The 27205-nt window shown below is 38.7% G+C and overlaps 1 protein-coding gene across 3 annotated transcripts in view; it reads left to right on the top strand.

The window, feature by feature from the left end:
- Nucleotides 1-25491, top strand: part of LOC121951622 (receptor-type tyrosine-protein phosphatase N2-like) — a 256425-nt gene extending 230934 nt beyond the window's left edge. For 2 of the 3 annotated variants that reach the window (XM_042498012.1, XM_042498014.1), the window contains exons 20-23: nucleotides 5036-5089; nucleotides 9429-9493; nucleotides 19233-19306; nucleotides 22554-25491. In XM_042498012.1, coding sequence (XP_042353946.1) covers nucleotides 5036-5089; nucleotides 9429-9493; nucleotides 19233-19306; nucleotides 22554-22625 — 265 coding nt within the window. In that variant the 3' untranslated portion in view covers nucleotides 22626-25491. The remainder of the gene's footprint in view (nucleotides 1-5035; nucleotides 5090-9428; nucleotides 9494-19232; nucleotides 19307-22553) is intronic. The other variant, XM_042498013.1, reaches the window with a different exon arrangement.
- Nucleotides 25492-27205: the final 1714 nt, after the last annotated feature.

Raw genomic sequence — 27205 nt, 5'->3', positions numbered from 1 at the left:
TTCTCTCTCCCACCCTGTATTTTGCCCCTCTATCTGTCCCTCTGTTTGTGTCTCATGATGATTTCTGACTTCTGCTCTGAGGATATATCCACACTAAGAAAAAGTTTGTTCTTCTCCCCTGTTTTGGCCTCAGTCCACACTGAGCAAATTTTTTGGCACCTGAAAAAGCATTTTAAAAATGCTTTACAGACTGAACAAATCTTGTGTCTGTATGAGGGGTTTGTTGTATCATAGGAGCACTGATTCCCTGCAACACAGCCAGTGTGTGTTGCACAGTTTACAGCGTACACAGGTAGCATTTATGATCAAGTGAAATACATTCAACCAATTTTTGCTCATTTCACAAAACCATTTGTGAAAATTTCTAACAAGCACATTGTTCATAAACGACTGTCACGACACATTTTTCACTATTTTTCAATTCTACAGGTTTCTCATCTGTCGTCATAGAAAAAATGTGGTATGTTTCTGTAAACCCCGATTACATTACGTTTGCACATTAATATGTAGAGAATGTGTTGTGACATAAAGAACTTTGGTCATTATGCGGTTTAGGCTCAAAAAAACATTTGGAAATTATCATGTTTGGGCTTTAAACACGGTTATGGTGAGCACAACCCCGGCAGGAAAAGCTTTTGTGCCACTATATTGACAAGAAAGGCAGCAAAGTCATGGTGACAGTATCACAGCATGAAATGCAGCAATGTCTCTGTTAAAAACAAATGTTTCTCATGCCTCCATACCAGCAGAAAATGCAATGATGTCTTAATTAAAAACAACCATTTTTAATGAGCCTATGCTGGCATGAAACACACCAATGTCAGTCTTTTTTCGTGGCACTTTCCCAGCAGGAAATGCAGCGATGTCCTCATAAAAAGCAACCATTTTTCCTGACCCTATCCTGGCAGTAAATGCAGTAATGCCTCAGTAAAAAATGACAGTTGTTTGTGGCACTATCCTAGCAGTAAAAAACTATCACTTATGTGGAACTATACTAGCAGGAAACTAGCCATGTCTAAGTAAAAAATAATAATTTCTTGTACCATTATGCCACTAGGAAATGCAGCGATGTTTCGGTATAAAAAAAGTTTTTCATGCCACTATACTGGCAGGAAATTCAGAAATGTCTTGATTAAAAAAAGTTTTTTAAAATGTTCTTTGTGGCACTGTCACGGTAGGACATGCAACAATGTCTAAGAATAAAACAACAGTTTTTCATGTCACTATACTGGCAGGAAATGCTGCAATGTCTGGGTGAAAAATATCACGTATTGTGGCAATATCCCCACCGACAGATCAAAGCCGCCAGGAAAGCAGCAACAAGAGGCTTTACTCATAGCCGGTTGTGTTGTTATTTGATCTCAAACAGTGGTCAGTGGTCTGCAGCTCGGCAGGAGTCTTGCTTGGGTGACCGGTCATCCACCCTCCCCTCCACCTCCTGATGACAAACTCAGCTTATATATTACGTAACTTTAGAAACCTATGATGTCAACATTTTCCTCTGGCGACCAGGCTGCACCTGCTGGTGTGCGGTCTGCGATTATCGCATTTGTGTTGATGAATGAAACATCTTCCCCACATAAGCATATCGGTGTGGATCGAGATCATTCTATGAGACGAACCTGAAAATATTAGCGCGGACCTACTTCGAACTGTAGCTTATAGTGGATCTGCTGTGACTCCAACATTTTGATTTTCCCTCTCTATATCACTCTCTTTGATTCTCACCATCCGTCTCCCTCTTCATCCTCATTGCTTTTCTGTCTTTTGTCTCTCTCTGTCTGACTCTCAGTCTGTCTCCCTCTCCGTCAAGCTTGAATCTCTCTTACGGGGTGTTTCCTTTGAATCCCACACCCCTCTACTCACCCCCGCCTGTCGGTGATTCTCTGCCGGCTGTTTCCATGGATACATCACTTTTAATTGTCTGCAGCGAGCTCTGACTTTTCAATTTTGGTTAGACGGAGGATGAACATGGGTGGGGCTTTGAGGTGGAAAGACTTCCTTTCTTCAGTTTTGGGGTTTTTCCCGCCTCTTCAAACCCTTTGAAAACCTGCTGCAAAAAATAAATGTACTGTCAATTTAGCACGAGCATTGTTTGTCATAGAAATTCATATAAACCTTACTCTCAGTTTGGCTGTGATTTTACGTTACAGTTTCGGTTTTGTTCTTGATTAGGATTGCCAGTTATGTTGCTCTGTTTTGTGTGGTTTATAAATGAGATCAAGTTGGACGGTATAAGTACAACTTTTAAGCCGAGACACAGAACATATGAGGCGACGCAACAGTCAACCTTCGTCACCACTAGCTCTTTGATGTCAATTTGTTGTGTCTGAGCCCTAAGAAACACAAAACAACCCCGGCAGAGGTGAAAATGTTTCAATAAAATAAGGTCTGCAAAAATGTTTTAAAATGAGAAAAAGCTGATTATGAATGTTTTAAGCACACGATGGTCAAAAAAATTCACTCTAAACATACTGGAAACTTCCAGTCTAAGGAAGAAAAAGTGAAGCAGGTCTGAGTTTTTTTTCTCTTGACTGAGTGATGAATTATGGATGACACACACACACAGACACACCACACACACTGTGCCTTTACATAATATGTTCCTGCTGAATATTGTTCGAGTTATCACCATGAAATAGAATCAGAGATGATTTCCAGCTGGGATCAAACTCACGGCTCTCTGCTTCTTGCTCAGATAGAAGCCGGGTGTTGTGTAGATCCAGCGGCGGCCCCGCATTTTGATGAACAAGGTGTGAAGTTTTTACTACAATCTTTAAAAAGGATGTGCTGTTTCCCACACACACTATAAAGCAGCCCTCGACGTCTCTAAGTATGTATGAAAGAAACATAAATTCAAAAATATCTCATGTGCTGCTGTGGAGTATGATGGAGCAATAGGATGGATTTCAAGACCGGTCAAAAACAAAGTAAGATTTAAAAATAAAAATGCATGAGCACTAATAAGGAAAACTGTTTTCTTCATTTCAGGATACTGCCTAGAAGCGAAATGTTTCCATCAATGCAATATATGTAAACTAAAAATTGCTACTTGAGATATTTTGATAAATCACTGTAAGCCACTGGGACTGATTCTGCAGGAAGGAGGTGGCGCTCCTCTTCTGCAGAAAATGAAGCTCAGTCTTTCAGAATTTCAGGTGGTTGTAGATGTTAGAATAAAAAAACGACAGAGGGAAAAATAATCCCCTCTAACTACCATCTTTTTAACATGAGGCAGCAGGATTCATGGGAAACGTGGTCTTGGTCTCAAGAAGCATTGACACTGACAATATTGTTATTGTCATCTCCAGGTGAATGTTGGTGGCCATTTATGATAAATGGTGCTCCCTTAACATTTTGTACACTGTGTTGTACAGTAACACAGGTGTGCATTGTTCTAGACATTTATGAGAATTAGCATACCCACCCACTTGTTGAGTCTACTATCAAGTTACGTTGCATTTTATTTATTTAAAAAGATCACCATTAGGCTAATGCCAATGGCACCACCTAGCATTCCTGGGGTCCGAAATTCATTATATCATAGTCATCACGCACGCACTGCACACAGGTGTGTGCAATGTGCATCAGATTTAATACAAAAGACGCTGTGTAAAACATTGTCTCTGTGCTATTCTATTTTTATCAAATATGTGCCTTCAATTGAGTAACATTAAAGCACCATTTAAGTTCTCTCAATAATCCATTCTGACACATTCAAAGTTGTTCTCTGTAATCAGTTAGTCTCCTGATCCATCCATGAATTAGCTCTATGGTCATCACATGGGAGCACAAACAAGTCGTGACCCAACACTAGATTAGCTTCTTCATAAATGCCTTAGAAATTAAATCTGAATCAGGATTCACTATAGGATTGACATATGTACTTGCGGCAGCTATTCCAATGACTGATGGTACAATAAGTGACTGACTTTTTTAAAGCATTAGATTTTGGACAAAGTAACATGACTTGGCCAGCACTTGCTGTTCTGGTTGTATTTAGGGCATAGGTTTCATTTCAACATTTTGGCAGGGACACATGAAATAGGGGGCCTCGAACAGAAAAATCAGAGCATCAAACACTTTATTTCCTGCATTGTGGTGAAATTTTATGCACCCGTTTGTGAATTTTCTACATCATTTATGGTGTAAATGTCTTTAATGCTGTCAAAGTAAAAGTCCTCTGCTACTCCCATGTTTTTATATGAAACTCACTGATGAAACTCTCTGGTGAGCATTAATCCGTGTTTTTTTGTTGACACATATACAGCTGAATCACAGACTGTATATAAAGATGGACAGCATGTCTCCACCTACCCTGACTGTACAAAAATAAAGTCACACATAAATGTCACTCATGGCATCAAATCTAACTAATTTAGACCAAACTTAATATAAAAAGGAACACTTTAACATACATCAGGATGATAACAACTACCTACTAAATGACAAACCATATTTGGGACATGTACTTTGGCATTTTAGTTTGGCCCATGTCCCGTTCGCTAACATGGAGGGGGCGGGGTTTATGAGCTATACTGCTGTCAGCCGCAAGGGTCGTCCATCTATATATACAGTCTATGGGTTGAATGCGTCAAATAATTTAAATCTTTGGTACTTTTTTTATTAGAAATTATGTCAGAAATGATTAATTACTGAAGTAGCACTGAGAAACAGTTTCACTATAACACCTTTTGGATAAAAATTCTATAGGTCGGGTAAGTGGTATGGACCAAACAGTGAACTGTAGGCTTACCAGATGTTAATATAAAACAGGCAAAAACAATGACTTGATCTGAAAGTTTTGCAACTGTAATCAACACGATGAGAATTTTTTCGACGTTCTAAAGACCATGTCTGTCTATTTTTACCAAATAAAGGTTAGAACTAACTGTGCTCTGTATGCTGTTCTTTGTGGTGGTTTCTATAAAAAGCCCAAACAGATAAGGTACTGACTGTGTATGTGTGTGTGTGTATGTCTCTGTGTCTGTAATGTTAACATTGAGCTCGTTTTTTCTGTTCTGTTTTCTTACAGAAAAGTTAACAAGTGCTACCGGGGACGCTCGTGTCCTATCATAGTCCACTGCAGGCAAGTATCACAGTTAAAGAAGTCATTTGTTTAAATGTTTCTAGCATGCATACAGGAATATAAAATGAGGTTTGTCCCGACTGATGTTTTTTAATGTTGTTAATGAGCAAACAAGCAGACTAACAGGCTTTTTTATGATAAACTACTTGCTCAGATGATTCGAAGCTGAACTCTACCAGCCCCTTGTGGTTTCTGTTATCCACTCTGCGCTACCATTAAATTTCTCTCAAACTCTCATGTCAGTTGTCAGCTTGTGGCGGACGACAAACATTTCACATGAGAAATTAGCCCAAAAGTTGTGATTTAATTTGACAAACTGTCCACGGAGGAGGGTAACTTTTAATTGGAGGCACTTCAAAGTTTGCAGAGAGTCGTTTGGAGCCAGTGGGTGAGAGCGAGAGACGGGTAAATAGAAGAAGGCAGGGTTGCAGCTGTTGTGTTTGTGTGAGTTATCACATCTGCATACCCCCTGCCACCTGAGGAAATAACTCCAGACCAGTGAGACATAATTAAATCTGTATTTAACAGAAAAATCTGTCACAGTTTTTTTTTGTGTGTGTGTGTGTGTGTGTGTGTGTGTTTGTGTGTGTGTAAACGTCCTGCAATGATCAGATTAGAGAGAAAAAAAGAACTTCCATAACAGATAGCTGTTATGTCTGTCTGCTCGCTCCTCCACTAAGTGATCTATTATTTAATATGGTGTAATGGCTCTTCCAGGATGATGAAACTGTACATTTCTTGGCTAAATTGTCAGAGTGCAGCAGCGTATGAAACCTGTCTTTATGGAGCTCTAAGTTCCCCAGTTACCTTAATAGAAAAAGTAAATGTCTGGAAACACAGTGAAACTTCCACAAACGCTAAAAAGGTGTTGCAAGAAGTGTGATCCTTGTAGTCACAACAAATAAGGCAGGATTTGTGTGTAACTGTCACTGTTAAAGTGTATTCAGTTTGACATGAAGTAAAGTCTGTTTATTCACCACAAAAAGCCTGTGAAATGTATGCATCAACCATGTAGGTGTAAGAACTTACCTCTTATTTTTCTTGTGTCACCTACTGTATGCCCATTCATCAAATTGAGTTATACAGTTGCAAAAGTAGCATGAAATCGTCCAGTCCACTTATCATAGCATTCACTCATGTTTTTCCATTGGCTTGGGATCCACAACTGGCTCGTACCACATATTATATATATTTAGGCTAGGGATTTGAGTTTTGGTTTATGCTGCTTTCAAAAGGCCGGTAAATTTTTAAGAAGAAAAAGACCTAAAATAAAAAGGGCGTCTCCTTTTGGCCCGACACTCCATTGCCTCAATTAGCTTTAGTGCTGCATTTCAAAGCTTTAGAGTTGGTGAAATTTTTATGTAAATGTTCTGAATTTTATTTTGTTCTCTGTTGGCTTTGCTGTCAGACAGCTGGCTAGCCTCGCTAACATGTGTAAACATGTGCGCTGTCCAGCCTTTGGCGTTATTAGCCTGCTGCGGCGTTATTAGCAGTAATGTAGAATTAGCCGCACCCCTAGCAAGCTCCTACCAGTGTAATAAACCTCGAAAGGGAAGCAAAATTAACCTATAGAGCAACACGTGTAACTGGTCAAATGTATCCTCTGCTGAAAGGATGGAGAAACTGTCCCATTCATCCTGAAGACTCTCACTTAGAGCTCTCAAACGAGTTTGTCAAAGCCAACTGTGTGCAGCCATTTATCACCCTAATGTATACAGAGAGCAGAGAGAAGCAATCAGGATGAGAAGTGAGCGGACAGAGGAGTGCAGATGCCGACATTCTATAATCACATAGCATTCAGAGAAACCCCTCTTCTCTCTGTTTTTTTTATACTTTCTGTCATTTAAAATCTCGTTTTTTTCTTTTTCCATCTTCTGTGTCTCGTTTTATCTTGTCTTCTTTTTTCCTTCCCTCTCTCTGCCCCTCTTTCCCTCTCTGTCTCTCATTTTAAATAGGAGTGAGAGAAGGCAGCAGACATCTTGACATGTTTACTCACAGCCCTCAGGCTTCTCTCTCTCACACACACACACGCACACACACACACACACATCACACACATCACATATCTTTGATCGCCTTGTAATGATCCTGGCGAGGTGCAGCAATACGACAGATCTAATCACGATGTAATAACCTGGACGGCGCACACACACACAGACACACACAAACTACCTGAGATCAGAGTGATAGTAGTATCTGTGTAGAACGCACACACACTCTCACACACATCACACACTCTGATACTGTGGTGGTACTGCTCAATTATTGCCAATACACAGCTATGTGTGTGTGTGGTAGCTGGCATGCGGCCATACTTCCTGAATATTTCATTTTCACTAGGGCCTGGGTTATTTTCTGTAAGAGTGCGCGCGTGCAAACACACACACACACACACACACACACACACACACACACACACACACACACACACACACACTTGAGTTTGCTGGATTATACATCAGGCCATGAAATAGACTGGTACGGGTGCAGACATCAATTTTCAACACTTGAAATAAATCTAGGATACAAAATATTCCCTCCACATACATTACAGAGTCTAATTCCGTTTTTATGCACCGCGTTGAGGAAAAAGAAGAACTTGCATTTATGTCTGTATCAAAAAAAAAAAATGTAGCACTGCTGTTGCTGCTAAATAGTTTTTTTGTGTGTCTTTCTGTTCCATAATTGTACGCCTTTGAAGTTGTTTATCCCCTTGAAATAGCATTACTCATAAACTTCAATATTAAATCTCTCTGACTGCTGCTCACCTGCTTAACACTTCAGTCAAGTTATGTCTGTCTCCACTCCAGAAAAAAACCCCAACTCTGTGACATTAATATGGTAGAGCATGAATAAGTCGTATTGTTGTAAATCTGTGGGTGTTATGAATTATAACTTAACTGTGGAATTTTTCAGCAGCAGCGGGACATGCTGACTTGACAGCAATGCCGCCAGGTTTTTCTTGTTAACACTTCATATCTAATCATTTTTACTGGTTTACAGTCTTATTGGAATTTGCATCAGCAGAAAGAGAGCGTTGATCTGTCCTCGTTTAAATTAAAATGCACAGCTGCCAGACTGAGCTTGTATAAGTCAACATGATGAAAAACAAAAGCTGTAAGTGTAGGTTTGGTTTGCTGATGGTGTCAGAATAAAAATGGTAGACGAGCAGGTTCGCTTTCTTTGCTTGGACACATCAAACTGTAACAGCATGTAAAGCTCTCGCAGTGTTTCCATTTACAACCTTAAAGGCTGTGATGGTCCTACAGTACTCTGTAACTTAATACGGAAATCTCAACAGGTCATTTACACTTTTACCTAATTTAATGCATAAAAGATCCATTACAGTCATTCTAAGAAACTAGGGAAACAATATCTGGTTTATTAAGTGCAACAATAAAATTAAACATCACATAATGGACCTTTTTTTTTCTCGTAATTTTCAGATATATGTATCAGACATTTATATGCAATATATTTTACAATGCTGTATTATGTCTATTGAGTGGTTTGAATTTTAATAATAATCTAGTGCCCCTTAGATGTCACATAATTATATTTTTGTATTATTATTTATTTATCCACGTATTTTTCTTTTTTATTTCTTGGGTGTCTGGGGAGGTTGCGGTGTGTGTGCCTTATCATTTATGTGTATTCTTACGGAAAAACATAAAAATTATTTTCAAAAAAGAAGAAAACAAGTCTCCAGGAAACATGGAGATAAACTTTTTTGCATATAAAACACTGATAAGCATTTTAATATACCATGTAAAACAATAAGACAGACTTTACTTTTAGATTGTTTTTTACTAAAGTAATAACTTGTAGTAAAGATTTCTTAAAATGATATATACCTGCGGACTAAATAGAGGCACATTCTGCACATTTGTGTATCAGAGTATATCAGAGCTTATAACGCAATTTCCTTCGTGAGTCTAGAGCATATTTAAGCAGATGAATTTTGCTCCCTCAGGTTTTCCAATTTTGTGCAATTAGCAACAAGTAAACGCTTACACACAATGGATGTTATGTTGTATGCAGATATTTTCATACCATGTACTCGCATTCGTTATTTCAGTCTCTAGTTTGAGAATTAAAACTGAGCTTGCTGACATTTTTCATGTCATATTTTTTGTTATGATAACACTGTAATAAATATTTTATCATAGAAAAAAAGAGAAATATAGAAAGCTGTGTTGTGTACAGTTGAAAGGAAACACATTAACTAATGATAAGTAATTATGTGACAAACAGTTTTAATTAATTAACACTTTTCTCTTTTTCTCTCCCCCTTCTCCACCCCCAAATCTGCGTCTTGATCTCTGGTCGACCCGTGCAGTGACGGTGCGGGAAGAAGTGGAACGTACATCCTGATCGATATGGTCCTCAACAAGATGGCTAAAGGTGGGTGTTAACGTCTTCCCCCTCCTCTACACTTCCTTGTTGTCTTTGTGGAGGTTACCATGGCAACAAGTCAACCACCCCCATCCCCATACAAAATATTACCACTAATTATCAAGTTTTTTGTTGTCGTTGTTTTTAATCAAATTGGATGATTGCATTAAAAATAATGATATCTAATTGGATAATTACAGTGATGAGTAGGTAAAAATAATATTTTCCATTAACACAACACTGTCACTGTTGCCCCTGAGCCGGAGAAAACAAACACCGATATATTTATTAGGTTTTGCTTAATTACCGCTAATTAATATCAGTTTCATTATCTCAGTGGATGCTTTGGCACCATACCGCAGGGATTTTTTCTCTCCTGTCATAGCAATTTAACACATTTTCACTCTATAGAAAAAATCCAAAGTAAGAAGAATTGTGACACCTGCGATATGATGAAGAAAACAGAGACAAAGGGAGGAAAGAAAAAAAAGTTGGAATGACTGATGAAAAAGAGGGGACGTTTTGTTAAGGAGTGTGTTCCCACTATTAAAGTCTACCAGCAGAGTAGTTATCAAACAGAGTTGACCTTGAACACTTTATTTGAAGTGTCATCAGGACTCGCAGCCAGTGCATTTAGAGCACACTGTGAGTGCATGATAATTACTATAATTAGAGCATGATATAATAAACACGATGTAGTAATTATGTAGGGGACTGAATATTTCATGGGGCAGTGGCGGTTCATGACACAGCATTAAATTAAGTGTCAGATTGCTTTTTTGGGAACAAGTGACTTCTACCTCTTCAGTTGATGTGATTAAACCAGTTTTTACACTTGAGCTTGTACTTCCGTTTACCCTTCATACCTCAACCCTTCCTGTAGTGATACTGTATATTAATAATTCTTACAAAGTGTGGGATGTTTTGCACGTTTCAGGATTTTTAAGTTTATGTTTCTATTTTTAGTTGCTTTAAAAAGAAGCAAATGTTGCTAAATGTTGCTAAAAAGCAGCTAGTAGACTTTTCATGAATAAAGAGAAATTACTATTGTGAAGTAACTATCCAGAATACTGTGGTTGGTGCACTGTGGGAAAGCACTACAGTCTTTAGTATAGTGTTAACATTTTGAAATAAGATCATATTTAGCATTTATCAATAAACAGAATAAAGTTTAAAAAAAAAAAAAGTATAAAGTAAAATATTTTTCGAGGTGGTTGATTTCTGATTAGGATTTGACCATTGTATACACAGATTTCATATGTGTGAAAGTGTCTGCATACCTTTTAGTTTCTTTGTATGTAAGTATGTACGTAAGTAAGTACTGTGTGTGTGTGTGTGCGTGCGTGCGTGCATGCGTGCGTGCGTGCGTGCGTGTGTGCGTGCATGTGAGAGAGAGAGAGAGAAGTGTCCCATGGTGGTGGTGCTGCTGTAGCAGAACGAACTCCTGGGTCTTTAATTCCAGATCAAAGGGTCATTTGGCATCAGGAGCCTTTCCCCAGGCTTTCACACTGTGATCGGGGGCCCAGGGCCCGGGGAGAGAAGGGTGGGGCTGGATGGGAGCTGATGGATGTAAGGAGGGTTCTAAAAAAGTTTCCTACACCAATTTTGCCATCCAGCCTAGTTGCAAAAACTAAGTATTTGTCTGGAAAAATTGTTCATTAAAACTGCAGACTTTGTGATGTCAGCAACAATTTATTTTATTATAACTAAAACTTGTTTTCTTCTACTTGTTGTCTCAACTTCACTAGTTGGCAACCCCAAAATGCAAAATGATACACCTTCACCACAAGTATAAGACTTGTTTTTATAGCTTAATTTCTTCTCTCCTTTACCCCTTTTCCTTTTTGCTCTGTTCTAGTTACCACCCCTGATTTTGAACAGTTCACAACATTTTGACAAAAAAATGAATTGGTTCTGAGCCTTTTTTTGACCTGAAGTTAAAATTGATTACATCACTGAGCATGTCATATTGTAAAGTTTGTAAAGACAGGATGGAGAAGGCAACAGTAGAGATGTTAAGTGCAAAATCAAAGGAAAAAAGAGCATGCAGTTGTCTCATTATTAGTTGGTTCCTGCTTGTTTTTGGATAATAAAAATAATAACAGAACAAAGGTTTGCAGGTAATCAATGTAATCAGCAATGTTGCTGCTTCTGTTTACCTTAGTTGTGCATTATGCAACACCCTCAGTTGATGACGCATCCTTGAATATAGCGGTTCTGATCAAAACTGGTGGAAACACTGGCTGGCTCACTACATAGCATTAAGGCTCCTAAAGTCCTGAAGTGAAGTTCAGGTACCGGAGCTAGTTTAGTGAAAAAGAGGGATTTGTGTGAAGATTCAAAGATGGTAAGACCACAGTTTTGTCTTTGACTTCACATTTATTAAAGGGCTTTGTGTTTGGTAACTTTGCTTTGTGAATAAGGCTGTAAACAGAGATCAGACTTCCATGGTGTACTCTGACATATAAAGGAAGAGAATATATATAATTAGCTATGTATTTGTTAATGGGAGAAAGACATTTGTTTAAGACAGAAACTGTCTTAATGAATTCGTACCTAAATCAGGCTGTGTCTGAGGTCTTAGAGAAGTTTACTGCGAGGATCAAAGTGGATTTCAGCAACTTTAACTCCATGCGAAAGGAAATACAGCATTGATGTTAACAGAAAACTTTTCATGGAAAGAAACAGAGCTTTGAGTTTTGACAGCCCTTCATATTTTACTTTATCTAATTGCCTTTGAAGAGGTTTCATAAACCTGAGGCGTCATGGAATCTGCTGAAGCTCATTCAGGAGCATGTAATCCTTCAGGTTAAAACACGAAAATCTACAAAGTGGAGTTAGGAGAATCTCAGCCGACAGTGATGACATGAGGCTTTATTTTTGGCAGTTGGCTGTTCTTTGCTTTCGTTACTTTCAGTGTGCATTATTTATGATTTGCTCTTTCGTTTCTTTGGCATCTGTTCTGTACTGTGATGATTATGATGATTGAGTCATTCTATTGTGCTTTGTACATATTTGAGGTAAACATACTTGTCACTTTTCTTCTACTTTATAATTCTAGTTTTCTGTGGGGAATATTGAACTTTTTATTTCACTTATTTACAACAGCAGTTTTAGTAATTTGTCGATGAAGATTTTGCATGCAACCTCAAGTCAATTCAACAAGTTGTGCAAAATCAGTTCAGCTTGACCTTATACATTCAATAATAAAGATAATCCGATGATACAAGGGCAGAAATGCCAATGCCAAAGAAGTTTTTTGGCAAGTGTGCATTACCCTTTCTCTCCAAAGTTAGCATATATTGTATATGTGGGTTTTTCACATGCACCAAAAGCATGTTAAAAATTTGCCAGCAGACGAGTGTGCCTTTCTGTTTTCACCCTGGCCTGTCACATTTCTTATCACTGATGTGCTGGAAATCACAGTTAGCAAACAGTAGAAAGCAGCATGGAGGCCAGTGATCATTTTTTGTTGGTTGCTTCTTCTTTTTAGATCTGTTACCAACTAAGTCTTTCATACTCTTTGTTGACTAATTCTGAATGATCCCTGCCAGCAATGGACGTCACTACAACGTTGTACTCTTATGTTGAACAGATATTAATTTTTGTTGGAATGAAAAACAGGTTGATGATATTTGAAATGTCTAATGACGTTGGAATTTGTGTGACCTTAAAAACTCTGATGATGGGTTTTGTTCTCTATACCTTAAGACTAGATGCTGTTATTCTACATCAAGATGATATTATGAGATCATATGTTGAGATGTTTGGAGGACGTTGGATTTACTTAACATAATTTCACACCAACAAAATATCAACTTTATCTATTTTCCTTATTTCAGGTCAAATTGTGATGGCATCAAACGTTGTTCTGGCATTGACTGTTGGTCACAACTTAAATTCAACCAAAAATCAGCATTAAACGATGTTTGTTGCCTGGGATGTTCAAGTGCTGCTCAGACAAGGATGGACAGAATTTGTGGCTTGGAAGTGTTGTTTCCCGTGGAGAAAATTAGCTATTTTACATGTCATGTTTTTCCATCACTGCCAACAGCATATGGATCCAATAAATACTCCTGACTATTGCAGAGTTATTTGTCCTGGGAATGAACGCAGCTAGGAACCTTTCACATGAAATACAAAAGTTAGATATTAGTGGGTGTCGGTGGGATTCTTTAAACCAGTAGGAAAGAGGCTATAGTTTATATTTTTTAACTTTTAAAATATAAACTCATGTCTTGCATATCTTGATCCTGTTAGCCCAAGTTTAGGAGATTCACTTACAGAGGGATAAGAGTTTATATTGATAGCTATGTCGATTCAGGTTTCTCCTTCTGTATTTAATTGGACCGCTATAGCGTCTTATTGATGGGAGCAATTCTGAAAACAGGACATGGGAGGGGTCTGCAATAATTTTTACGTGTAGTCTTTTCAAGAGCATTTGAAGGGGGGGTGCACCCCCGTCCCTTTCATTGCTCACTTTGTGATTTTTACTTAACTGAAAAATGACCAAACTAAGATGAAATTTTGTAACGTGAGATATACTCTATCACAGCATCTGGCCGTCCCCCTGAAGCTGTGCTCACACTCTGAGTGACATAGCAACCTGAGACATGAAGCTTCAAACTGACGCCTGCCACTTGTCGCTTCTGACGGGCATGATGTGCCATAAATAACCTGAGCTGGTTTCAGCTTTTTCAGCACTCAGTGATGCGGTAAAACGTGGCCATTTCAGCATTCCATAGCTCCTGGGCCAATTAGTCGGCAAGGTGTTTTGACTCGTGCTCCACCTCCATTTTGTAGAATCCAAGTACTCACATGAGGCAGGAAAAATACTTTAAAGAGGTTTATTTTGGAATACAAAAAAAAGCAGTCCTTCCATAATCCTTAACCCTGCCTCCAGGAGCTACCACCACACATACATTCTAAATCTGTCACAAACATTAAAATTCAGTATCAGGTGGATTCAATAGTCACTGAACAACATTGTGACATACACTCAGTTTAGGTACAATATGCTGATAATACCTGGGGACTTTTATTAAAAGGTCAAATTCAGGCAGCAGAGGCCAAAACTTCCTGACTTTAAGTCCCTATATGGACCAAGCTAGAAAACATTACACTATAATCAGACTTACTCACTTTTCTGTTGCCACTTTTAGGCGCCTTTTACAAGTAGCCTATTTAAACCTTCGAATCGTGAGCAAATTGGTGTTTCACAATTTCTTTCACAATCAGGTGGAAAAATGCAACAAGCGAGTTGTCAATAAATGTTTCACAAATTGCAAGAAATTAATAGAGTGAGAAATTTGTTTTTTTTTAAATAGGGAAAATGTCTAAGGGCAAAGGAAAAAAGCTAGGGGGAAATATGTGTATTTAAAATTATGTAACAGAATTATTATAATTTTTAAACCTTTTGTTTAAAAGCATCTTTTGTTAGACTCTCCCTTAACGCCCTTGTCTTTTACTCTCCACAATCCCAATGTGTAACAGAGGTTTTTTGTTAAAACGTCTCATAAAACCCTGCCGATATCATCAGACTCAGTAGTGCTCAAAATTATAAGTGAATACAACTGTTTAGAATGCAGGTTTATCAAAAGAAGAAAATTTAATTCCCAGATAAGCCTCATTTTTGTTGCCTTTTTTAAAGGTAATATCGTGTCGAATTACACCTCTGTGAGTAACTAAGCTTCATAAATTCTCTTTCTCCTGGTTTTCCCTGCTCCCAGCTCTCCACCCTGCTTATTTCGGAGGGTTTTGTCTGTCCTGAGAAGCTAGAGGCCCCCCATGTCTGCAGGCTTCCTCCATCCTGATCAAAGACACTTCCCACCACCACCTCCTCCTCCTCTTCTTCCTCCCTCTCAGACACAAAACCACTCCCTCTCTCCCTCCTCCTCCTCCTCCTCTCGCTCCATTCCTACTCTTTTTCTCCCAAGGAATGAATTGTAAATTCGTCTGAGAATTATGGCGGTGTTGCAGGGTTGAGGAGGTGTTGCTGTGGTTCTCACGTTTTTGTTTTCCCTTCTTCTTTTTCCCAAAAAGCTCCCTTATTCCCCTCCTCACTCTAATTCCCCCCTCCTTACACCACCTCCTCCACCACCCGCCACCCTCCTCTTCATCTTAAGAATCGAATGAAACCCATCGAGTGCCGCAAAAGCTTTTCCCTCCGTTTCTTTTCGCTTTTCTTTTTTTTCCCAGGTCCAGCTGGTGAGCGCAGTCCTCGGCTTCAGCTTTCGGGGCCTCCTCAAGGGCCCTGCCTTTTTTTTTTTTTTTTTTTTTTTTTTTTTATCTTTCTTACCTCCTTCCCCTCTTCTATGGCACCCCCTCCCACCCTCCTCAGTCCTCGACCTCCACCCCAAAGCAAGGCTCTTGCAGAGGAGTTAAAAATGAGGCTGGGGTACTGTTCCTCTTTTTTTTTCCACCATCTCCTTCAAGGGAGAGGGAAAGCACGAATCAGACTTTTTTTTTTTAATACCGTTCATTTTGAGGTTTATCAGAACCTGCACAATAGCCCTCCACTTGTTAAGTCCTCCCTCCCCACAAAAAAAAGAAAAACCAAAGCAGTGAGTAGCGTGTTGCAGCTTTCCTGGCTCAAAGGGAGTCTATTGTGTTATAAAAAGAAAAAAAGCTCACAAAACCTGTGAAATAGAATAAGAAAATGGTGTGAATGAGCAGCTCTCCTGCCATTCACTTTCCTCTTCATGCAGGCAAGAAAAAGAAATGTTATTATGTGTCACAACAAGAAAGTGGCAAAGAGAATTCTTGCGTTTTTTGTTCCCTCAGAATTTGGATAGGGGAGGAGGAGAGAAAACAAATTAAATGTTGTTTTTTTTCTTTTTCTTTCTCTTTGTGAATTTAATTGTTGCTCCCACCTCTCTCTCTTGTCTCTTTTCTCTCCCGGTCTTCAGCTGTTTCTCAGTTTCTTTCAAACGTCTTCTTTCCCCTTTAACATCTATTTTTTCTGCTCTGTCATCTCCCTTTTTTTTCTTCTTTTTTATGCTCCTTTCCCAGCAAATTGTTTTGTACCTGTAGCTATTAGTTTTGCTCCTATGACATTATAAGATGACATAAAGCCATTATGAGCATAATGTGAGTTTTTACTTTGCCCGCCAGGAGATATTTGTCTTTTGACAGAAAGGCTGTTCACTAAAAGAATTAATGTTATTTTTTTTAGACAAAAGTATCCCTTCAAATACTTTTGTTTTTTTCTAATAAGTACATTAAGAGCATCAAACCTCAGAAGTCCTTTTTTCTCACCTGTTAATTCATCTACATGAATACTTCACACTCTGAAAAGCATTGATGATTCAGGCTTTTTAATTTTTTTTATTTTTACCTTTCTTTTAATTCCAATTTCAAGTTTGCACTCATTTTACTCCTTATAGAGCCTGACCCAAATGTGATTTCTGAGGGAAATTTGAAACATGCTCAGCATAATTTATTAACCAATTTTCCTTTCCATACAAAATCTATAAAATTAAAAAAACAAAACATTGCAGTAATTTATTCTACTGAGCTTGAATACTTTAGTGACTATACGATCAGGTAAGATTAAACTACTGATATCATTAGTACATTTCACTATTAAAGAGAATTAAAAAGGCATGAGTCAAGCATTTACCCGTAAAAAGGTCCATAGGCTGAATTTAAATGGTTGCATTGGACCCAAGTTTGCCAAAATAAGGGGCAGCCTATTAAAATTGTATGCAGTCAAATTTATATTTGCAGATCCGCCGGGATATAAAGCAATGTTATTGTATCTGTCACATTAATGAATGAGTATTGTTAGTTAAATATGTTGATATAGTACTTGGTAAAGGACATAACACTAAACCAAGTGACAAATTTCAAGTCTGAAAAATGAAGTCGATGCTTTAAGTGCCAAAAACTGCAATACCTCTAATGGCCACTTGAGGGTGGCTCCAAAACATACTTACAGCTGAAATAAACACTTTTACAGCCTGGTACAAAAAAACAGCTTGGAACCCTGGCAACTATACGTGAGGATATTTTTTTAAAATATAACTTACTTGTTTACGTTTCATTAAGGCCCAGAGTTACGCATATTTAGGGACAAGGCTGTCGAGGCGAGTCATCACATCAGTCTGTGAGTCAGCTTGACCTCTTGCTCCTCCACAGCTTCACCCTCTCATCCAAATATGGTTACTTCTACCTAAAAAAAACAACAGCATGGCGCTGTCTGAAATGCCAATCTAGAAGCCCCCAAATGGCAGTTTATAAACCAGCAAGTGACGTTACGTTTGTCACGCTCATTATTTATACAGTCTATGCACTAAACCAATAAAATGGAGACAGGCCTGACACTCGAACTGGGCTTGACTGCAGTGAAACCTGAAAATCTAAAGACTGGAACTTGACTGACATCTGCTGCACATCTGTCCATCCTTGGTATCCCGCTCTTCCTGAAGTTTCTTCCAAACTTTTCCTTAGACGATGTGAGGGTCTAAGGGCAGAGGGATGTTGTATGCAGTAAAGCCGTCTGAGGCAAACTGTGTTTTCTGATAATCGGCGTTATAAATAAAATTGACTTGACTTGACTTGACTTAAGACTTAAAAACATTGACTTTCAGGTTTGGTAAAATCGTGACTGGGCAATACATCAATATTATATTGATACTGTGATATGAGACTAGATATCATCTTAGATTTTGTGATCTTGTGGTATCGTGAGTGTTGTCTTTTCCTGTTTTTTTCCAAACTGTTGTGTTATTTGCCTTGAACAGCTTAGTCATTATAACCACTTTACTGATGATTATTTACCAAAAAAATTGCATTGTTTAAATATTTTGGGAAAGCAACAATATTCAAATCTACATTGTCGTTGCAATAGTAGTATCAAGATTAAAACTATTGTGATTTTTTTGTTGCCTAAATCCCACAGTGCTATAAGGCAGTGTCAAACAGACCAAATAGACCAAAAAATTTCATGGACTTGGTCTTAGTTAAGTAGACAACTCTGTGAACATCAATTTTAAAAGACATAAAGCAAATTTCTTATTAAAACTTTATGCACCACATGGACAGATCTTTACTAAACTGAATGTAATCGGCTACATGATATTACACTTACGATGCAGACGCATTTCTGTGTTTGTCAAAAGTATTATAGTCTGTTTGTCAGCCATCACAATGTCTAGTAATCTAAGCAGTGTTTGGTCAGAGGTCATTTAGTCAACTGCCGGCAGCCACGCTGTCGTCAGCTGTGAGGCACCGTGCCAGTCTGGCACGCTGACAGGCTGACTGGCAAGTAGGACCAACGCACACAAACACACACGGACATGTCAGATTGTGGCAGGAGCTGAGAGAGCTCTGGTGGGCAACCTTCATGAGCTCAAAGGCTACAGGACGACTATCAAAGAGCGCCACGGAGCTTTAAGATCAGCTCAGTGTCTTTGAGAGAAACGCCACAGACGTGCGCCTGTGATTCCCCTCACACAGCCCTCTCCAACAGTTTCTTTTCCCTCTTTATCTTTTTTCATCCCGACAACAAAACACCACCTAGCTGTTTGTGGAGTCTGTGCATGCGTGTGTGTGTGTGTGTGTGTGTGTTTGTTTGTGCAAAGAGGATGAATGTAATCGCCTTTTGCTGTTCTAAAGGGAGTGGGTCTCAAACACCAGATTGACAGATGTTAGCTGGATTATCTCGGTGCCACTTTGAACACAATCCAACAGCATTTTATGTGTGTTTGTGAATGTGTTTGTGTGTGTGTGTGTGTGTATGTGACAGGTGCCAAGGAGATTGATATTGCAGCCACTCTGGAGCACCTGCGAGACCAGAGGCCGGGAATGGTTCAGACCAAGGTAACACACACACACACTTGAGTCTGCTTTTTCATGTGGAAAACGTCTGAATTGTGGCAGAGAGGCCGAAGATGATACACAACAAAAACAAAACGTGTTTTAGCAATCAAACATTCAAAGCCCCCGCTGTGTGTGATTCATTCATTTACACACTATCTCAGTGATGGGGCAGGTCAGAGCTCTTCACACATCATTTACTACAGAGCAAGAGGTGCTGGTAACTACAAGACGAATGGATTGTATAGACAGAAAAATAAATCAGAAATATTTGTGGTAGTGACTGCACATTTCACTTAGTGCATCATAAGGCTCATAAAACATACAACAAGCTATTAAACAAATACTGCAGTGTATGGGGGCAATGGTCCTCGCCCTACTCCCTACTTGCCTACTCTCCCTGTTTGGGCCACACCCATTTTCAAACTTGACCTTCACTGTGATATCAACTACACACCTGTAAAGTTTTGCAGGAAGCAGCTGCAGCAGCTTTCCACAGACGTCATGGCAGCTTGCCGGTCTTTGCGGCTGCTTGGTGTGTTTTCACCATAATGTACAGACATGAGAGTTGTGTCAATCTTCTGATCTCGATAAGTGTAACATCACCCTGTTTTGAACAGTAAGTACAGTGCTTATTTCATACACTGTTTACTTTTTATACCATGCACTAACGGCTAATTGCTGACGCACCAAAGTCGTGCCAAACGGAAGAAGACAAAGGTAAAACCAACAATTAATGACACATTAAATCAGTGGAACAGCTATGCAGCCTATGGCGCAGCCTACAAAAGTGGCCTATTGCAAGCACTTATACTTGTGCGTTGGTGTGTCTGTGTCACTCTCTACATATCCAAAACGCTAGTTGGAGGTGGGGTTTCTACGAAGTGCTGCAAAGTATGACTGAATTAAAATACACCGAAAAATACACAGTAAACGTGGCTTAATAGCAACAATTTCAAACACAGGTACACAAAATGGCTCTGTTATAATTCACAAGATTCACAGAGAAAAAAAATTGTCTCATATTAAACTCATTATCCCACATATACAACATGCTAACTTTATTAGCATGAATCTATGATATTTTATATTGCAAAAATTAGCCTAGTGGCTATTGGACTTCCCTCCACTCCTATGAAGCCAGGATAAATCACACACACACACACACACACACAGCTTCAATGTGACGCAGAAGTATCAATCCCACTTTACACACATTTCTGTCTGTGCTTTAGATGCTTCTGCACTTTTAAAAGAGTTCAGATTAATTTGGGGGATTGTCCCCATAAAATCCCAAATGTCATCTTGTCAGTCTTAGTGTACTGAGTATGATATTTAGTTATTGACAGTCTCTGCAATCCAACCTGCGACCTCCATGCCCCAGTGTGGCCTCTCTGACAATAAATCATACCTCCATTAAAACTTTATTTTACCAAGAGTTTAACATTGGCTGGTGCTCTTTGTGCCCCATTGTGAGATAGGCTGGATTTGGGATTTTTTTTAAGGACTCATTCCTCCACATCAGGCAAGATCAATCGATTTCTGAAGAGTAATTTGAACAGGGATTATGGTCAGGTCTGCGCAGATCACAGAGGAATATGGATAGAATTCAAATGGGTGGTGATAATCTGTGCTGAAACCTGCTCCCAGAGTAACACTATCAAAAGTTCTGAAGCAGCCCTCTTAGTTTTATGAACTAAATGAAGAAAAGAATAAGTACTTAAAATGGAAATAGAGTTCACTGGAGTTTTTTTTTTCTTTTTTTTATTTCTGATGTATTTTTCTAAGAGTTTGAAGAGTGAATAATAGAGGTCACAAAAGTTAAACACAAATTTTAGCTGATTTCAAAGACTGAAAGTTTTACATCCTTTGTTGATATAATATTCCATAATATGAAACTTTAAAAGTGACCCATTATAAAGGAGTTATTCCACAGACAGAAATTGTAAATCACACTGATGCACAACCTTAGAGCGTTACCTGAAACAACCAGAGTTGATCCTCGTCACACTGTAAGCAGGGTGACGCCAGGCCGGTCTGGAAACTTCAATTACCGGCTGATCTGTGAACATAATTAGAAAGGAAAGCCAGGATGTGTGTAAAACATTGCTGGTATCGATCCAGGCTTTATTAAACCATGTATCCTGAGCAAGCGGCTGTCACGGCGCTCTGGCTGTGTTCCTCGCACATTGATTCCCCTCGTGGTCTGGAGTCCCAGCCTCAGCACTCAGATTTCATTTCAGATTTTGATGAGGGAAGATGTTGTTTGAGCCCTTTTATCTTCCTCTTCCTGTGATGATACAGTAGACCAAATGTTGAGCATGTTTGGTCCTCTAAATGTAAATTCTAAATATTTCAAAATAAAGATTTATAATTGCCTGAATATTTCAGAATAAAGATTTCATGCCAAAAGGCTAAGTGGACAGCTCTAAGTGCAGGTGTGAATGCACCTAATCCATACTCAGTGCTTCTTGAAATCAGACACTCAAATGTGGCCACATTCTTTCAGCCTGTGCTGTGCTGATGTGTCCCGGGCCACACTGAGGGACAGTCTGGAAAAGTACATACTCATAAACAAGCAAATTGCATTGTTTTGAGTGCTACGGTCTTTGCAAATTTCCCTTCATGGTCAGTGCACTTCCTGTTCTTTTGAATTTTTGGCAGACAAGGCTCGGAGAGTGCATTGTGGCCTACTGCCAGTTAAAAACAAACAATGTGTTTGGTTTGTAAAAATGGAAATAAAATATGTGTTTACTTGCAACAGGTTGTAATAATGTACCTTTTAACTGAGGCATTGTTGGCGGAGTTGGTCCATTAGGCTATAAAATACATTGCGGCATGTGGACAGAGTGTTCTTTTCACTATATTACTTATGTGTTCCTTCCCACTGTTTTTTAAATGTCTTCTTCATCTCCTAAAGTGGTATCTTGCTTAAGCTGCGATACACTGCCCCTGCGATTTCTGAAGATACTGCTCTTTTTCTTCTGCATCTGTAAGCTTTCAGAAAATGTGCACAAATACTGCGTACATGCATAAGTGAGTAAATCCAACTAAAACAAACGCATGGGGAGCAGAGGTAGAATCAGCCAAAGCTGATTGCAGGTACACATCTAACCAAAGGGCTCTTTGGCAGCACACAAGAATCAAACTTGTGACTAATCCACTCTTTACAGAGTTTTATTTCCACAACTGTTTCAGTACTTTTCACTCTTCTCCTCTCCCTGTTCCCCTTTTCTTTTTCTTCCTAAAGGATCAATTTGAGTTTGCATTGACGGCAGTTGCGGAGGAGGTGAACGCCATTCTGAAAGCTCTTCCACAGTAGAAAGGAGCACCTCCTTCTGACGGACCTCCTTCCTCTTCTTCTCCTCCTCTACTGTGTCATCTCGTTGTTGGTCCTGAGTTTCATCCAACCATCTCCTGAGTTTGCTTCCCTGTCCTCAACTCTTTTCTGTCTTATTCTTTCTTATCGCATTTTCTTTTTCCCTAACTTATCATCCCAGTTTTTCCAGTGGCCTCTTCGTCCTATGGTCCAGTTGTTATTCATCTGGTCTTTTGTGTCCTCTCCTGTCTTCCCCTCCCTTGATGTTGTCTTTTAGTGTCTTTCCTTGTCCTCAATCCAGTCCTACCTTTACCCACCTTCTTTTTTTTTTACTTTCTCTTGCTTCCTCTTACATCCCATCCCATTCATTTTCCCTCCCTGCATTCCCATGTTCATTCCATCTCAAGGAAAAATGCTGGTCTCTTCTCCTTTCTTCTCCCAGTATTTCCAAATCGTGTCCTTTCTACTCTTGTCTCCTGTCCTTTCACCTCCCCTCTTTCCATCCTCCTTTCCATTTTTCCCATGTCCTCTTCTCCTTGCATCTTAGTAAATGTGCCAGAGAACCGTTGAACCAATCCTGTACATAGATAGACCTTCCTTCTATTGTAATGATCCATGCAGCCTGTTTTCCAAAGTGACGTTTAAACACATTTTCATAGATAAAAAAATCTTTCTCTATGTTCTGTTAAGAGTATATTTATCATAATTTCAGTCTGAGTTTGTGTGTGATGTTGATCATCATGTCCGGATCACAGAAATCGTATTTGTGTCTGATTTTTAGAGCCATGCTTTCTGATATGTTGTCATGCAGTGCGCTAGAGTTTCACAATTTAACTCATCAACGATTTCATCTCCCATTGAGGATTTTTCTTCCTCAACAGTAAGTCATGAAAAACTTAGGGTGTGTTTTTTTCAGCATCTGTGGCAACTCCATGAAACATCTGCAATTTTCCACTTATTGTGAGAAAAGTAACAACGACGCTGGTGCTGGATGTGAGGTGAAATAACATGGATATATTTTTTCTCAATGTGTAATTCTCATTATCCTAGTAGAAGCAATATTGTGTTTCTTCTGAATCGTTATCTCTCGTGGACAACCAATATTGTGGCTTGTCAGTGAAGTTACACTCATGTCTGCCTTAATAAAAACACAGTAGATGGACTCATAAATGTGTCCAGCCACGTGGAAACTAAAGGCTAGTGTGTAACGCTTCATTTTAAAACGACCTTATTCCAGCGGATTAACCTGCGGATTAAAGGTTTGCTGTTCTCATACTCAATGAAACTTGCTCTGATAAACACTGAAGAGCACACAGTCTTTAATAATCTAGTCCAGGATGTAATTTATGTCCAAAAATTTTTGAAAGTTCAACAGCAGTAATCTTATGTACTTTTAACAAAAAATTATCAACAAATTTGAACCCTGGAATGAGCCCATTATAAAATAAAGTGTTTCTGACTAGTACTTTTATGATAAAAGAGGATAGTCTTGCTTCTGAATAGCAGTTCTTCTATGTAGCATTAATGGATGATTTGTACATGTACAGTAGCTGAACCTGTATTCCACTGAAAATTTGTTTGCGGTGACACTTGTTGGCTGATTTTCCCAAAAGCATCTTGAGACCAACTGGTTTTTGTTCCGTGGCTGATAACCAAGTGATCTCTCTACCTGTCTCTCGCTTTTTGTTAACATACAATATTTTACCTGCAGCTAGTCATTCATTTCCATCAAGAATAAAACTCTATTAGCAGATTAATTGATCCATCCAAAGTCCCACCCCTGTAGTTTCTGTTGCTGGGTTGTACAACCTTGACAAAAAGAAACATGTAAATGCTTGATCCATTTAGCCAGATGCTACTCTTAGAATCCAACAGCAAGGACTACAGTTTGTGGTGGAAGGATATTCACAAGGTTAAAGTCTCGAATTGAGGCTAATTTTTACCAGTCTCTGTGAAAAAAGGAGAAACCACTGCGTTGCGTAGAGACAAGAATAACAAGACTATCAGTCAACACTGCACCGGACTGATAGTCCTTCACTGTTGAGTATATGTCAGTGAAGTACTCTGTGTAGTCTTTCTATAGCTGAATACAGCCCATGTCTTTCTTTGATGTAGAAAGTAACTTTAGGGTTGCATGTAGCCATGCAGATACAACATAAAGAAAGGGACGTTAGCCTTGATCTTCTCTGGCTATTGATTCGTCATGCCATCCTAAAAATGTTACAGCAACCAACTTATCTGTCCTTTTTTTAAAATCTCTTCAACATTACCACAGAAATAAGGAGCCTGGCTGCCATTAGAGAACCAACATTAGGCTAACTCCTCTTGATGTAGCTATATGTGAGCTAGCTAGTGGACTAGCGTTCTGCTAACATTACCCAATTTTAGATGTAATTATATACAATTTTAATGTGGCTGTGAAGATTGTGTCAGTCCACAAGCCACATATTTTAACCATATTCAAAATTGGATTTGGGTAAGTTTAAGAGGAAAGAGCAAACTTGACGGAAGTTCGGCCATTTTCCAAGCTTGCTCAACTGTTATTGGAGCACAGAGCAAAAAGCGGCCGGACTTAGGAGGGGCTTATTATTGTAGAGCAGGCGTTTCAAAACAGTCTTCAAACAAATATTCTATTAAAAGTTCATGTAGAAGGTTTGAGGAGTCTGCTAGTTAATTATCATATTGTATGGAAATGAATGGAAACTAATTGCTGCCTAGGAGGCAGACAATCTACAATTAAAGTCTAAAAGTCTCCAATATTCATATATTGTCAGTAGTAATTAGAGGCTTGCTTGCTTTGTATTTAAAGGGGAAAAAAAACGTCAGTATGGTGCTTTAAGATTGGGATCACTCCTACAGTCTGTGTCCATTGGTGCATTTTTGTGTTTGGTTTTATTAAAGAGTCGCACAAAGTAATAAAAAGCTTCCATTGGCTTGTAAACAAAAGTCAGTTTATTCATAAATTGCCTGTTTATTGGACAATTTGGGTAACCTGTTGAATATGGGCACTGTCCAGAGATCATTTAGATTTTCTTGGCTTTCCAAGCATGAGGGCTTTGGTGCAAAGAGATGGTTTTACCTATAACCACCAAATTCTACTAACTGAATCCCAACACAACCATTATCTAAAGATACCTTTGGGAAACGGGTCATAGTTTGTGTAAAATTAACTTAATTTCAGTGCTTTCAATAGGCTGACACCATTGTTGTGCATGAACATACAAAAAGAGAGCGTTCATTGAACATGCTCATTTTGGTGAACTGTGAACTAAAAAAGAAATCACTTTGCAACAAATGATTTAAGTGCTATTAACTCTCACAACAGTTAACAACACTCACACACTGTTTCACATCACATGGCCTGCCAGTGTTCTGTCAAAGACAATTACCCTGTCAAAGTTCGTTTGTGTTTCCCCATACCTAAATCTGAACCAAACCTTTTACTTAACATACCCACAGAGGGGCACTAAGTGTTTTAGCAGGAGGGAAAAACTTTTTGACAGGGGGTTAGTCTTAGGCATGCCAATATGGCTACTCCAAATGGTAATTCAGACAGCTACCGGTACTGCTGAAGCCAGACAGTTCAGATGAATATTTGATGAGTGTAATGAACAAATCAGCACAGAATCCAACAGAAAAATCTCACATTTTTATGCAAATTATTCCAAACCGGTCTGGAAAACCAAGTTCGAACGTCAGCCACATTGACAATGAATTTGAAACGACACATCTAGTTGAAGCATTAGACCAGTCTTGAATATATCTTTAAGTGAATAATGATCACAAGATGTTATTCTATTATAATGAAAATAAATGAAGAAATAAACATAAACTGGTTCATTTTTTAGAAATGTGGACACTGAGCTTGCTCTTGGGAAGTGTGAATGTGCACAACACTGGCTGACAGTTTCAATGATTCTAGCCATCAAATTCTGTTTTTGGTTTGTTTGTTTATCTCATTTGAATCACCACTAATATGACTTGCATACTCTATGTTACTAGTGCATGGCTATTTATTCAGCAAATGAGTGTGCTGTACTTTCCTGTGGCCTCAAGACCAACTTAAAAAAACTCTTAAAGCAAACAAACAACTTCATTTCCATGCTGTGTATTGCACGAGAGCTCAGAGGACCTTAAAAGTGCAAAAGCCAAGGATTATCATCTTCAGACTGAGCCGATCACGGTTAAAGCGAGTTGAAAGGTGGTGCAGTGTTGATATGATGCAACACTGCAGCAAGCTGGTGTCATGTTGTTGGAATCGACTCCATTTTTCATCACAAAATTGAAACATGCTGCAAGAAATGTTCCCTTTTTAAAGATATTGTCATGTATGTTATTAAAAAATACATGAAACGGCATTGGAAGAATTAAAATGATCTGCCATTTTTAATCGGAGTAAAAACTAAACATGGGTTTTGTTTATCTCACAGTGAGGATGCTCAGTAGGTCATATTTCCCAATGCTCCACTGTCTTTCACACACTCCATCAAGTATCAATAGATGGCTGGTCTGTTGCATTAACACACTGTACATAAACCAAAACAAAAAAAAAAAAAAAAAAACAACAGAAGATATTTTGTTCT

The sequence above is a fragment of the Plectropomus leopardus genome, chromosome 12 (assembly GCF_008729295.1).
Source record: "Plectropomus leopardus isolate mb chromosome 12, YSFRI_Pleo_2.0, whole genome shotgun sequence".
NCBI classification, from domain to species: Eukaryota; Metazoa; Chordata; class Actinopteri; order Perciformes; family Serranidae; genus Plectropomus; species Plectropomus leopardus.
Note: the sequence above shows the minus strand (reverse complement) of the source record. Positions and strands in the feature narration are given on the sequence as shown.